At 33.4% G+C, this 15,878-nt stretch overlaps 1 protein-coding gene across 4 annotated transcripts in view; it reads right to left on the reverse strand.

Annotated features, from left to right (window-relative positions):
• MAN1A2 (mannosidase alpha class 1A member 2) overlaps window positions 1-15,878 on the reverse strand; it is a 150,456-nt gene that overhangs the window by 38,987 nt on the left and 95,591 nt on the right. For all 4 annotated transcript variants that reach the window (XM_081226513.1, XM_081226512.1, XM_081226514.1 and 1 more), the window contains exons 9-11: window positions 12,025-12,140; window positions 7,963-8,182; window positions 2,188-2,360 (exon numbers count right to left, since the gene is read on the reverse strand). In XM_081226513.1, coding sequence (XP_081082639.1) covers window positions 2,188-2,360; window positions 7,963-8,182; window positions 12,025-12,140 — 509 coding nt within the window. The remainder of the gene's footprint in view (window positions 1-2,187; window positions 2,361-7,962; window positions 8,183-12,024; window positions 12,141-15,878) is intronic.

The following is a 15,878-nucleotide window of genomic DNA, read 5'->3' on the forward strand; positions in this document are numbered from 1 at the left end:
CTATTCTATCCCAGCTTGTCTTCCATTTTCTTTCTTTAAACCCAACATGGGAGCCAGTGGTGGGCAAGAAGGAAAATTCTATTTAAGATGTGAGTTCTTCTCTTCTGTCTCCACACTGCACCCCCTTCTCATCATGTCATACTTTTGAAACTTGAATTTTAAGTATAATTATTTCAGTTCTTGTTCTTCAGAGTTTGTGTGTGTCCATATAGGCTACAGAAGCAAAATTTTAACTCTATAATTCAAATATGGACAGATATGGGTTAAAGTTTGAGCTTGTCAAACCTTTAAGAAGGCGCACAGGAAAAAAGAGAACCTTAGGAAAAGGATAAATTATCCTTTAGTGTTTCTCAGTGAAAAGATGCATTTCTGCCACCATCCCTCACCTCCCTGCCCCACATGATTCAGATACATCTCCCATATTCCTCTAAATAAGAAGCATTAAATATTAGTGGACATTCAAGTCATATTCATTGCAGGATTACTTTACCTATTTCCCCTATATAAAATATTGCTTGATATATGTAAGCGTTAGTAAAAGCCATTGCTACACAACAGAAGTGTGTGTGTGTGTATCTATGTGTGTCCTATTCCCAAACCACTGTTGCAACATTTTGTCTATCTCTTAACTGCAGCAGGACCCTCCTGCACAGGGAGTTTCACTAGCAGCTGTGTTTCCAATTTTGGACCCAGGTAGTCAGAGAAAAGCAGCATCAGTAAATGCTTCATCTGTTCCTGCTCTGTATTCATAACTGCCTTGTTTCCATATTAATATTCTTATTGTTAAACTCCGTAAGGACCATCTATGTCTGAATGACAAATGACACATAAGTGTCCTAACCTTAGTTCGTCTTTATCACATTATTCCTAGATTATCGCAGTGGTCTCCAAACCCCACCAATTTGCAGATTATAATCGGATCCTTTTGTTTTGTTACTCCCCACTAAAAAGTCTTCAGTAGTTCCTTCCCCTTTCAAAAACCTTTAGTAGTCCCATAACGGATTCTTAAAGTTAGGGAGCTTTAGTGGGTAGGAGATGGTGAAGAAAAAGAAGATCTGAGGGGCTTTTTAGACAGGCAAAGGACTTTTAATCCCCACCTGCCATATGAGAAACACTTATATAGTAACTGAGAAAACTAAGCATGTGTGTGTTATTCCTGAAGCACTGAGTAAAGTATTCATGCCTTGATCTGGCATGTAAGGCCATCTACATAATGGCTCCAAACTTCTCTCTCTCGAGTTGCCCCTGTGAAACCTTCTTACATAAATTGGTCTATATTCTGCCCTAAAACACACCTTGCACATTCTTGTCTGAGCAATTTACTAACACTACTTACCTCACCTAGGATGTCCTCATTCTATCTAGATTGCAAGTTTAAGCTAAACAATTTGAATATGAATATCCATCATAATTAGTACTATTTATCATAATTAGTATGTCTTAGAGAATAAAATACCTCCTCACTCCCAGTGATAAGCTATACTTTCATGAAAACTCTAATGATTTCTCTTCCTCCCAGGTACTGATGATGATAATGGAATTCTCTGAAAGGCTAGCATTTTATGAGTAAACAATTTGCTTACTTTACTAACCATTAAAAAGTCCTCATTACAAATACACAGACACACACGTGTATGTGTGTGTGTGTGTGTGTGTGTGTGTGTGTGTATATATATATATATATATATATATGGAGAGAGAAAGAGAGAGTGTGTTGGGGTTTCTTTGTCTTTCAATGTAGAAAATTTTTAACAATTCACTAGTCCTTCTTACGGTGCCACTAAGGAATTACTCTGAACACAAGCTGAAGTGAATGGGGGTTAATCTACCCAGGCTGTGAATCTGGGCAATTTCACAATGATTTTATTTTTCCCCCTGAGGGTAAGCATTAATAGGCAAGTACAGAAATTTTATAATCATAGTGAAAACCTGCCATTTAAATGACTCCTTTAGTTATTCAGTAAGAATAATGAGTGACTACTACAAGGAAAATAGTTCTAATAGAAAACTGAACTGGATTTTAAGGTTTACTTCTACTGCTTAAGAAACAAACTAAATTTTTCCATCAAAAAAATGAAAGTAGCCCTACAGTTACTGAACATGAGGTAACATGGATGAGAATACATGGCACTACAGGAGGTTTAACTGAACACTCTTGCACATAAAATGAAATATGGGCTTATTTACCAGTGCTGCTTCCCAGCCCCACTCCCTATATCTTGGATCGTGAGTGAATCGCCACAGGTACCAATAGGTTTCAATTACTTCTGGACGTAGGATGTAATACTTTTCAGCCTGCCGAACTGCCACAGCCTCTACTGCACCATCAAACTTGAATGATTCAGGACCTAGCTTTAATGCTGTAACATGACAAAAGAAATAAATGAACACAATAAACCATTTGTGTTTGTTTGCCAGAGTTTTTCCCTCCCCCTGAAAGAATGCAGCATGAAGTAAAGTTGTTTTGTTGTCTTATTTTTATTGTTGCTGTTTTGCAAAATCAGTGATTTTAAAAGATCCGCATTTGATTTTCTCATAAATATTCCTATTATTCTGATGTGAAATATTTCTCATAAATAACGTACATCAACATACTGCTATATCTAACTAAACTGACAAAAGTCTAGTAATCGTTTGGAAACAAAGGCCAAGCTAGACATAAACACATTACATATTCTGTTTTGGTGCCAAATCAAATGAGACAGGTAACCGTATTGTGCACCAATTATTTTTTAAAAAGTCAAGAAAATTTAGAAGTCCTTTTAATATAACACATACATATAAGAAAACATTTTAGAGCTCAGATTTTGAGTTAGATTTATTTAGTCCCTAACCTTTTAAAGCATACCACAGTAAGAAACAATACACTTTTAAAACTTAAACCAGTTTTAAAAATCATCTCTCTTTGCCTATAGCTTCTGTATATACAGCTAGGAAGAGGTTCAAAACGCCAACCACTAAGAATTTCATCAGTAAATCGCCTATTTATCAGTTTGAATAAACACCTAAAACTAACACCATATTGTCTATCAACTATAGTTAAATAAAAATTAAAAAAATTTTTAAAACATGGCCATAACACATATATTTCAAAATTACATAATACTCCTTAAATGATATGACTTCCATTCAGGCTGGAATACAGCACTACATGAAAGGCTTTTTAAGAACCTCTTTCTAATCATACCCAGCACCCTAAACCTGGCAATATAAAACCATCCTCCACTGGGGTGCTGGAGTCACACACAATTACCACTCTCAGCTGCCATCTTTCTTTCTTTTTACTAGTTTGTACCAGTGGCAATCAGTTTCAAAGTTTCTCGCCTCTTTCAAGAAATGCTGGACACTTTTATATTTTCTCAGAAAAGAGAGAGTAAGAACTATACCATAAACAAAATCATGCCATAGTTGTTGGCATGACATGTGTTGCAGCAGTCAAATTTTAGCATTACAAGGGTGACGCCATAAACTCCAAATAATCACAATTCAAAGGAGGTGAAAATAAAGCATTTCGTACCACTCCCCACCCCCAAGAAAAAAACACAAAACTAGAAACACTATAGTGATGGTAGATAGCTCTATTAAAAGCAAGGCGTGTGATCCAGAAGAGTTAATACCCACAGTCTGTTTACTGCTAAGTCTTGGAGAGCTAAAGCAGAACTTAAGCAGGGGTTTTTAACCTGAGGATCATGAACTCTACGGTAGGCTTTGGAAGAGGGAGATTAATGTTGTGCCAAAGAAGCCTCTGAAATTACATGCTAAACTTTATGTGTGCTCATACAGCTCTGACCACCTCCTCAATGGGATTTGAGGTTAGGACTAACTAAGAAATTATCAATGTTTTGTAAGAAAACTTCTACTCAGCTTATTGACAAGGTCTAGCATACAATCAAATATTATTTGTCATTTAATAAATGTTTTAAAAATAATAAAAGTCAAACATCATAAGCACTGAGATGATGGTAATCCAATAAATAGTAAGATAAGTCATTTTGCTGGAGTTCTTGTTTTTCTTTTCTCAAAGACTATGAGTGTTAATTGATCATACAGAGTTTTCAAATGATACTCTTAAGGCTAACTTTAAATTAGATAATAACTTCTGTAATTATAATGATATTATCACCTGAATTGAAGTAGAAATTGGCTGCATGGAACTAATATTTTAGACTTCTTACTAAACATTTTATTTCACTGATCAGTCATTCATAACTTCACAAATAAAACACACCAGAAAGATAAGATATTTGTTCTGTGAGGAGCTGGTGAGTAAAAAACATACAAGCCACATCCAATGGTATGCAGTATGTAATATATACATACCACACACCATTGGTATGTGATATGTAATATATACATACCACATCCATTATTTTTGTCAAATCATTGCTTTCATGTTTCTGAGGGCATTATTTCTTAGGTGCTCTTTTGTCTCTGCAACGCTGTAAAAAAATAATTTCATAACATTCTACCTTGCACTTAATTTCTACTCCCTGTCTTAAATTTCCCACTTATATTTAATATATCATTTCTAAAAGGAAAATAACTAATCCAACAAGTAAAAATTGAGTCAAAATCATAAATCATTTAGTGTCTAGGTAAAAAGAACTCTAGAGGATGCAAAAATCATATAATGAAGGTAAAGGAAAGAGACATGCACGAAGAAAAAAAATTGAAGTAAAATATCAAATGTGATAAAAGTCAGTTGTAAGAAAATAAAAGATAATTTTAAGGAAGGCATAGATTAGTCCGTAAAGTCATGGGAAAAAAAATATTCATGAGTCCTCCAAGATAGGTAGAATCTGTAGAGATGGAAAAATAAGTACACTTAAGTCAACAAAAAAAATTCAACAAAAGCTAAAAAGCATGAGGAATATCTGGGACAGGCAATCTGAATACAGTTTGAATGGGCTAATAGTAAGGGAAGAACTTAAACAATTTTCCTGTATCCTTCCCTCCTATTAACTTCTCTTAAGGAAAAAATAGTTGTAGAAACTCTTAAAATATGTCCATTATTCCATGTTCAATGGATGTTTTGTCCATTGCACATGTTATATGTATCTAAAGAGATTAAATTTCCCTCCAAAATGTGATAGCACATAGGCTAAGAAAGGTGTTATCCAATTTCAATATGAAGTAAATTAAGTTATATAATAGTCATTATTTTAATGATGTTCAGCAATTTTTTTTTTTTTAAATCTAGAAACCGAGATCAAGAAGGTACTATATTTTGGAAGTCTAAGATCTGGTTTGGCATTAATTTTGCATTTTACCTCAGAATAAACTAAAACAATGTATCAATCTAGCTTCCCATGTAGACATAATAATGTTTAACTATCAGTAAGTTACTGTTCAGTCTCATGAAAAGATTCAGCAACATTTCCTACAAACCCAACTAAGTATTAAGCAGCAGGCCATGTTTATCAGTAAGTGGAATATATGAAGAATACCAGATTTTGAAATAATGTTAATTATAATTCCAACAAACTGAAGTGAAATCCCAAGGAAGTAATTATTGTATGAATTTAGCCCAAATAACTGCTAAGAAGTGAATATATTTTAAAACAAGGTTGCCAAAAAATTATAGTATAGCTATAAGAAAATATAGCAGAAGATGTAATGGTGCGAAGTAAGCAAAACTAGAATTGTACTTCTTAATTAAAGGATCTAAGGTGAGATTAAAGATAAGTAAAAACAGTGAAAGATGTGAAAATATAGGATACAAATCAAATAGTAATCTTTTGGGGCATACGATGGCAAAGAGGGTCACAGGTTCATTGACTGGCAATGTGAAAATGACGTCAGAACAAGCATGACAGCAACAACCAGACACTGCATTTTAAAATTTTTCATTTGTACTCACAACATTCTGAGGAAGACAGCGTAGGTATTATTACCCCAATTTTTTGCAGATGGAGCAACTGAGGCTTTAGGAAGGCTAAATGATTTGCCTAAAGCTCATAGATAATAAATAGTGAAACACGGGATTTTTGCATCCTAGTTCACATGTTCTTTTCATAATATCAGTGTTTCATATCAGCATTATGAAATGTGAAAGTCAGAAATATAGGGAATCCTTTCGTAACTCTGGTATTCTATGAATTTCTCAAAGGCAGGGAAGATATCTTGTTCATACTTCAACCTGTAAGAATCCAGCATAATGCCTGGCACATAATATGTACTCCATGTTTAATGGAGCGAATGATTAATATAATAACCATAATATACCATATTTTAATATGTCTGTTGCATGAAATGCTACTATTTTAGATCTAGTATTTGATTTGTGGTCAAAAGCTGCATAACAACAAGTCTTATTATCATGGGTCCTAGTACAAACACTTAATATCCACCCTGGTCCTCAATGTTTTACTAATTTCAGCTTTAAGTATATATTTGACATTCTATACCAACATCATGACAATATAACTTCTATTTGTAACTCAGATAACAGACTTTAGATGTATTATATACTAACTTAAACCACCACAAAATAACATCTGCTTCAATGTCCCTTTGACTTAGTTATATTTTGTCATGAAATGGAATCCTTGATTTAGTTACTGAGAGAGCTGAAGGGTCAATTTCACCACAAATTCAATTCTTTATTATATAAAAATAACTTGACAGATTTATGAACTAGGATAAATTTTAAGCCAACCATATTTGTTTCATGGTACCTGATGATGAATTAACCCTAAAACATAAATTCAGTTATTTAACTAAAACAATTCAACTTCTGAAATCACAATCAGAAATTCCTAGTTTTTAGTTTTTCAGGGAACTCATTTTCCGTTATTTCATATAGAAACATACATTTTTGGGACTTCCCTGGCAGAGCAGTGGTTAAGAATCCGCCTGCCAATGCAGGGGACACAGGTTCAAGTCCTGGTCCGGGAAGATCCCACATGCCGCAGAGCAATTAAGCCCGTTTGCCACAACAACGGAGCCTGTGCTCTACAGAGCCCGCAAGCCACAACTACTGAGCCCGTGTGCCACAACTACTGAAGCCTGTGCGCCTAAAGCCTGTGCTCTGCTACAAGAGAAGCCACCACAATGAGAAGCCCACATACCGCAACGAAGAGTAGCCCCCGCTCGCCACATCGCCACAACTAGAGAAAGCCCAAGCGCAGCAACGAAGACCCAATGCAGCCAAAAATAAATAAATAAAATAACAACAATAATAATAATTTTTTTAAAATACATTTTTAAAGCCAGAGAAAAACCTGGAAGACCTAGTCCAGTGTTTCTCAACCCTCTTCTCCAGGCTTTTATTTAAACCTAATTGCCTTCTCCTTCCATGAAATATTATTAACAAATATATACTGTTTATCTATCTTTGACTGTGTGTGTGTGTGTGTGTGTGTGTGTGTGTGTGTATGCTTCATATTTAAAGATATTTTTTGCCCCCAGGAACCAATTTTTGTCACCTGTAAAACTGAGAATCGTCTCATTTTTTTAGATAAGGACACTGAAGCCCAGAAATATCACATATTTGCCTAAAGCAACGTAACAGGTTCTTTTTAAAGGCACAAACAACTTAAAATTATTGGTGAACTGACCAAGAGACAAACTACTAGTTATCTAGATATCAATTATACACTCAATATAACTAATATCTTTATAAGTAAGGCATGTAACCTAAATCAACTCTGTATTCTTTTAAGCAACTGATTTTACAGAAGCTGAAATAAATGGATGAAATGGATTCTTCTATATTAAAATAAACAACATTAGCCCATACATCCCTAAAAGCCCTACAGAATTCAGAATAATAATTTTAAAAAAGATGAAGGAACATTATTTTCAGAATTAAAATTCATGTTTTTAAGAAAATGATTTACTGTGTTAGAATAAATTATTTTGAAGTAAAAACTGCCTATATATTTCCCTTCTAATTCCTGGACATATTTTTATCTTAGAAATTATTTTAGACTAAGTAATTAGCATTATTAATATTCTTACCAGTTCTGTCATATGACTCATGACATGTACGTGCAATTTCCGCTCCTAGCTCTAAATAATGTCCAGCTTGATCCATTCTAGAACCATCTGCTCCTAGTACAAACATTCCCCCAGCAAAGCAGGCCAAATGCCCCATCTTCTTTTCCAAGTGCCCGTTCTTCCATTCTCCAATAAAGGTAAGACCTCCCCGAGACTTCCTAATAAGATGTTTTTCTATAGCCTATAAGAAAGAGTAGATATTCAGAATTTTAGAGGAAAAGTGTTAGTGTTCAAACTTACTACAACCTTCTCACACAAAACCTTGGTAATATGAAATACTACAAAGCTGTAACTTTCCCAAACTGAAAGACTTAATTTACAATAATTAAGTTTGGGAGTGAGCAATCAAGTTACACATAATCTTGAACAAATATCCAAATCATAAGTATAATGAGACAAGGTGGGAGAGAGGAGACTGGCCTCAAGATTACCTTTCAACACAACACTACCCATATTACAGGTTTTTTCTTCTTGCTCTAAATGAAATTCATAATAATCAGTCAATTGAGGTCAGGACGACAAGTTATAACCCAGAGGCTCTACCAGTTTATTTTCTATTTCATACAACAAAAAATGAATAGGAAGAAAACACCCAAGTTAATCAGAAAAATGTGATTTTGATAATCAGTTAAAATGGTTTCTTTTTCATGTAACTATACATCTTGTCAAAGTGTTTTAAAAAGGCATATTAGGTGAGATACATTATATGTTATAAAACTTAGAAAAACAGTTGAAAGTTCAAACTTAACTCCTTAGTCCCTTACTTCACAGACTTAGGCATTTGTTTTGGATGCTGTGCCAGGGTTAAGAGAGGCCATGGGACAATGTCAATTTTACTTCTTCTGAAATGTCAACTTTCCTTAAAGCAGTGGGAATGGAAAGATAAATATTTTACATTAAACCTGAATATAACACGAAGTAGAGTCCAACAATCACATCTCATTTTAAAAATGAAAAAGTTTAAGAGCTTTGTTCCTTTGGACCATGTTCTTAGACTTTGCTGAGAGGGGCTAAAGAATAATTCTCTACCTTTAGAGGTACTTCTTTGTAAAAGTATAAGGAATTGCATTAATTCAGTTCTCTTTGGTGGAAATTATTATACATAATTAAATACTATACTTTTCTGACAATAAAAAGTAATAAGACTCAACTCACATTTTTATTGTGGGCTGTTTTCTGACAAGCTCAATAACAATCAGCTTTTGAAAAATTTATTCTATGTTCTTTATCACAATAATGTTTGTTCTACAGATACACAAGGACTATGCCTTATTCATCATCTTACACTCCACAAACCCTGTAAGTGTAGTATACATTCAATAATTGTTCAATTAATAAGTCATTTTATAAATAAATGGTACTCTTTGATAACTGTATTTGACCTGTTAGAGGAAGAAGAGGTAGCTGATAAGCAAAATAATAAGGGACTACCTTTGGATTATAAGTGTTTATTGTTGTTTTATTTTAACCATAGCACTATGAAGCACAAATGAAAACATTAGTTTTTTGAGTAAAGGGACAATGTTTTTCATCTTTGTGGACCTCCCTGCATCTAACATGTGGGTAAACTTTTTACCAACAATTCACTTACAGACCCCTGAAATTTCTTGTACGGCTCCCTTCTCTCAGTAAAATTAAGACAAATGTCTAAGAGTTCAACTTATATAAAAATTTTTGAATGGCAGTTAAGAGTAATATTATTGCTCTTCTATTATAAAGTGTTAAACAAATCCTCATAAATAGTAGCATTAATTTCTTGCTCCAAAGGGACCTTTAAAAAGGTATAATTTTTCTTCATTATTTTAAATAAAGACTAAATATAAACTTGATCAGAATATAAAACCCATAACTACATAATTTTTAAAAAGAAAGCTAAGATGCAGGAACCAGGAATATGGGTAGCCATAAGTGTAGAGGAAGGTAAGATGAGGATGGAATAATTTAAATGTATTAGTTCAGAAAGACAAATTTAAAAAATGACTTATCTCAAACTAGAATGGATCTTAAAATTCATAATCATTCCTATCTCTTCTGTGCATACCACATGTCATTTATTTTACAATTTGTATATACTCTGTCTCCTAACAGAATTAACAGTCATCGAAGATAATTAACATTGCAAAAACTGCATACATGTCTCAAGATGAAAGTTAGCCAACTGGTTATTTAAACACACTTAGTAGGTGCTCATTTTAGACTTAAGAACTAATAAAAACAGGACACAGAAAACAAATGTAGAAAGATTTTAGGACACATATATAGCAGATGATTCAGGGAAAATATTTTAATTTATGAGATTAAATTTCAAAATTGGTATCATGCTTTTCCAAGTATATATGATTTAAAAAGCAATGACAGTACAGATGAACTGGTTTGCAAGGCAGAAATCGAGACACAGATGTAGAGAACAAACGTATGGACACCAAGGGGGGAAAACGGCAGGGGGGTGGGGGTGGGATGAATTGGGAGATTGGGATTGATATATATACACTAATATGTATAAAACAGATAAGTAATAAGAAAAAATAAATAAATTTTTAAAAAAGCAATGACAAATATCATGTTCTTTTTCCTTTAGGAAACATTATGCAAAACAAGAGAAAATGGTTTTAGATTCAAAATATTACAAGAAAGCAGCAAACTATGAAGAAAAAATGATTACGTGGTATATGACGTCACACTTTCTCAAAAATAAAAATAGTAAATACAGTCATTCATTTATCAAATACTTATTGAATACCTATTGTTTCAGGTCATGCTAGATAATAATAAACAAATCAGTCTGTCTTCAAGGAACCCAGAGACTAGTGGGAATGACTAAGGGGTGGCTATTTTCAACATTGCAATTCTAAAATTATTACATTCTTCCTAGATAATGACTTTTCATGCATCATAAAAATTTCTAGGTTTAAAGTTTAATAACAATAAAATTCTCCAACTTTTCAAAATATAGGTCTTCATAAAGAATTTCAGAAGTCACATACTAAAGTGGAGATTCCTGATTACACATCAATTTAGTTCAATTTCTTAGTCAACACACTCCTTCAAGAAACATTTATTGAATGCCTACAGTGGGTGAAGCACTATAATGCCACATATTAGTTCAACTCCTGTGCATTTTTATAAACAACTATAGGGATTAGTTCCTCAAAAAGTAAGGATATAAATGGGTAATAAGATCCTTGGTTTAACTTAAATACAAAACAACTGTAACTCTGAATATGGATCATTGACTAGAGTCAGAAATGGTGTTACATACAAAATACACAATTTTTAAAAGTGATTAAATTATTACAGGGATAGGGGTTTATACTATATCAGAAAGCAAATAATTTACAAAGTGATTAAATCACTTTTCTATTTCACAGTTTCCACTTGGAGGTATCACATATAAGTGTTTCCAAGAATGAAACTTGTTCCAATTTTAAACTTTTACACTGTGATACAAGGTTACGTAAATATAAAACAATACAGAATAGTGGTTAAGAGCATAGGCTTTGGATCTAGACTCGAGTTCCAGGCTCCATCACTAACTAAGCTATGCGACCTTTAGCAAGTTACTTAACCTCTCTGCACCTTAAGGTCCTCATGTATAAAATGGTAGAGAAGATTAAATGATTTCACATATGTAAAAGGGGTCAGAACAGTTCCTGGCACGTAAAAAGTACTATAAAAGTGTTTTGTCCTTATTATTTACCCATAAGGCTCTCAACATGTAGGTTTAATGGGTCATTTCAAAAAAGAAATGTTTATGGAAAAGTATGTGAAGTTAGCTTTTCCAGTCTCTGTAGAAAATAGCTACAAGTAATTAAGATAAATTTTCATATATAAATATGTTACACTAAATTCCTCAACAATTTCTTTAAAGTGCCACAATAAAGAAAAACTTAATATATGACTATTTTATTAAAATACTAACAAACTCTAAGGAATGTATATAATATGTACAGATGCTCATCAATTTCTATCAAATACATCATATATTCGATATGTTAATTAGGTAAATGTTCTGATAATAATTACCTCAATAGCATCATCATACATTTTTCTGGCCTCATGATCTGTTTTATCTGACATCAACCATGCTTTTAGTAAGTACTCATAAAAACTGTCTCCTAGCCCGCCAACTGATGTATGATCTGCAACAAAAGAGAAAAGAGAAGGATGGAGGTGGAAGAAAGAGAAGACAGAGGATAAAAAATAATGTTTTTTAATTACAATGACTATATTAAGACCAATAATTTAAACATTATAGTGACAGCCGTATTTCCAACATACTTCAAATTTAGTCCAGTAGGAGTATACCATAATCACTCTCCTCAAATATGTATCCAATTTTCTAGGATATCTTTTTCTCCTGGATGTGGTATTTCACATATTTAGTAGTCTTTTTTTGTATTGGTGATTATGTGAAAGAACACTATTGATGGGAATGTAAAATGGTACATCCACTTTGGAAAACAACTTGGCAGCTTCTTAACAAGATTAATATACACACCTACCATACGATACAAACATTCCATTCTTGGATATTTACTCATGAGAAAGAAGAACACATGTCCACTCGAAGGTTTGTGTGTGAATGTTCAAAGCACTTTATTTGTAACAGCCCAAAAGTGAAAATAACCCAGATGTCCATCAACAGGTGAATGGATAAACAAATTGTGGTATTCCACAAAGTGGAACTGTACTCGGAACTACGGATATACACAACATGGATGAATCTCAAAATAATAATGCTGAGTGAAAGAAGCCAGACAAAAATTAAAAGTACATATAAAGGATTGCATTTATATAAAGTTGTAGAAAATACAAACCTATCTGTAATGATAGAAAGCAGATCAGTGGTTGCTCGAGGAAGGAGTGAGGAAAAAAATCATAAAGGGGTATGAGGAAATCTTTTGGGGTGATATGTTCATTATTTTGATTGTGGTGATGGTTTTCATAAGTGTATACTTATTTTAAACAAAATAAAAAGGATACTTGGAATCAGCCCAAACCTATCAGTAACATCAACAAATTAAACTCATCTTTTAAAATAAACTGAGACTCTCACACAGGAATTTTTAAAAGTTTTATTTTAATAATCTATATAAATACTTTTTACTAAAGACATACCTAAACTAAAACTGCCCAGGAAATTGAAAATAAAGAAACAGTCAAAAGAGAGATGAGGATGGATAGGAGGTTTACACAGAAGACTTAAGGAGAGTAAAGAATAAAAAAGTAAACTGATCAAAGTTAGAGTTGTGAGGGGTACTGGTGATCCAGTTAGAATTGGAAATTATAAATTTATAGACTTTACCCTGTATTACTGATGATTTTCATCAGCAATGCTCAGCTGACTCTGTAGATGAATGCGAAAGGTACATGGCTACATTGATACAAGTATTGGGATTTGTAGGACAGGTAACACAGAAGACTAAACGTACTCGTATTCTCACACTATTTTGGATCCTATGCAGTCTAGGCTGGTTAGGAAAGGAAGCAACAGGTGATCCTCTTGTCCAACCATTCAGGATCCTCGCTCCACTGTTCACCTATTTCATGCAACCAGTAAAACATCAGCCCACCTGTCAGTCTACTCTACTATTATCCCCAAATTCACAATTTTCACCGCCAATGAGAACCTCAGCATTGCTTGTCAACTTTTCTATGACCCCTTGATTACTGCTCTTTCCCATTCCCTAAAGCAGATTTTTGAAATCTCTTCTTCAAAAGACCTCTATAGCTCTACCTTCTTCCTTACTCTCAGCAGACAACCAAGCCTTCAAATTCACATAAAAAACACAGATCATTCACCCCAAAAATGTATCTTTCAACTTTCTATACCCCCATCTATCAATTTATCTATTCCCTTTGCCTGTTAAAGAGGAAGAAATGTTCCTTCTCTACTCTATGCACTCCATCTAGCTCTGGACACTAACCACTTCTGCTTCCTTTCCAGGAATCCCCCGCTTGGTTTATCAACTTCTACCCTTCAACTGAAACTACCTCTTATTATTAACATCTTAAAATAATCTAATTTTTCTTGACTCTACCACACTCTTTTGGTTTGATATCTATCAGGTGTTTACTGAAAGAATGGAGGAAGAGAAATCATGGATGATGTCTAGATTTCTTGCTGGGGCAAATGAGTGAACAGTGGTGCTCTTCACTGAAACTGGGAATACTAGAGGGGGAAATGGCTTAAAATGGAAGGAGTGTGAATCTTGGGCATGCTGAATTTGAGGGACTAGCTGGATAGCTAAATGGATATAACAAACATGTGGAAATCCAGAGAGAGATAAGTTGGGGGTATAACTTTGGGAGTTATAAAATTGGGATTTATAAAAATGTATTTGAGCCATAATGGAGTTTACTCAGAGAGAATGTATGAAGTGATCAAAGGACACAAATGGTACTTAGGAGCATGACACTTGTAAATGTCATTAAAATAACATTTAGGGCATTTTTAAAATTTTGCACTTTGGTCTCGAACATTATTTCTGGATATGTTGTAGATCTAAGGATTAATAAATGAGCAGGAAAAGAAAACATAAAGAAGAAAACATAAAATTAAAGTAGGTGAAATAACGAGAAAAAGATGGAAAAGGCAAAAGTCTTTGGCATCACGGTTTAGGGGAAATGATTTTTAGGTATGTTAATTATTGCTAGGCATTACAGATTTAGTTACAGGTTACTTAGGTTATAGGATGTAGTCTCAGTCCTGCCTGACAGGCTCTCTCCAGCTCTTCTAGACTCTTGTTCCAGTGGAAGTTTATATGCTTAATAAATAAATACACAGCAGACACCTGCAATCCTTGGTTAACTACGGAATTTATCACCCCGCAGTCTGACTTTCTTACTTGAACCACTGAACCATGCCTGCCTAGATGTCAAATCTGATGAACCATGTCACTCCAAGGTCCTTTTGAAATTCAGAAATTGATAACACATTATAAAGTATTACTAAATACCAATGGTTCATATTATCTGTCTTAGCATGTCATGAAGTTAATGGCAGGTTTCTAAGAAGTTAATTCTTGAAGTCTTCTTACAAGAAATTCTAGAATAAAAATACTTGTATCATGTGTTATAGTTTATGAAGCATTTTCAAATATATTTATTATCTCAAAAATATGACCCACACAACTGTCTTATTAAAATAAGTACAATCAGAACAGATGAAGAAACAAAGGCATGAGGTTAAATAACTTATCTAAATTATTAAGCAGGAAAGCCTGGATTAGTCTTCTAACTCCAAATATTATACCCATTCTTGCTTTTCTTTCACAGTTTTTAAATCAGTAGTATAAAATTTAGTGAATCAGTAATGATAAATTTTCTATATTTTCTTCACTTAAGTCATTAAACAGCATAGACTAAGTATTGTACTTAGAAAACTAGTGACAAAATAAAGTAAAAAAAAAGATATTAATGATGTGCCTTTAAATCTAGGTTGCTTACTATATTCTTTTATATCTGTTGCCAAGTACTTTTCCTGAAGGTAATTACCATAACTATTCTGTGTGATTGCTGTGTGCATGTCACAGAATTATCATTACTCTAATTATAATACAGTTAGCCAAAGCTGAATTGTTAAATTTCAGTTCAATTCACTGTTTGTTTTGCAGACTATTTATAGTTATGACAGATGTATACTGCTCAAAGATAATAATGGAATTTGATACACTTTTCAGAAACTGATACAAAATATACAAAAATACTAAAAGGAACAAATTGGACAATTTAAAAGGACTGCAGCTGCTAAAGGGATATCAGGATAGCTCCCCTAGAATTTTAAAGACCTCTTGTCAAAACAACCAGTGAATAGCTCTTTTTATAACAGTCTCAAAATTAATAAATGCTGAGAGTGAACATACTCTAAAGAAGTC

The sequence above is a fragment of the Mesoplodon bidens genome (assembly GCF_964165515.1).
Source record: "Mesoplodon bidens genome assembly, chromosome: 2".
NCBI lineage: Eukaryota > Metazoa > Chordata > Mammalia > Artiodactyla > Ziphiidae > Mesoplodon > Mesoplodon bidens.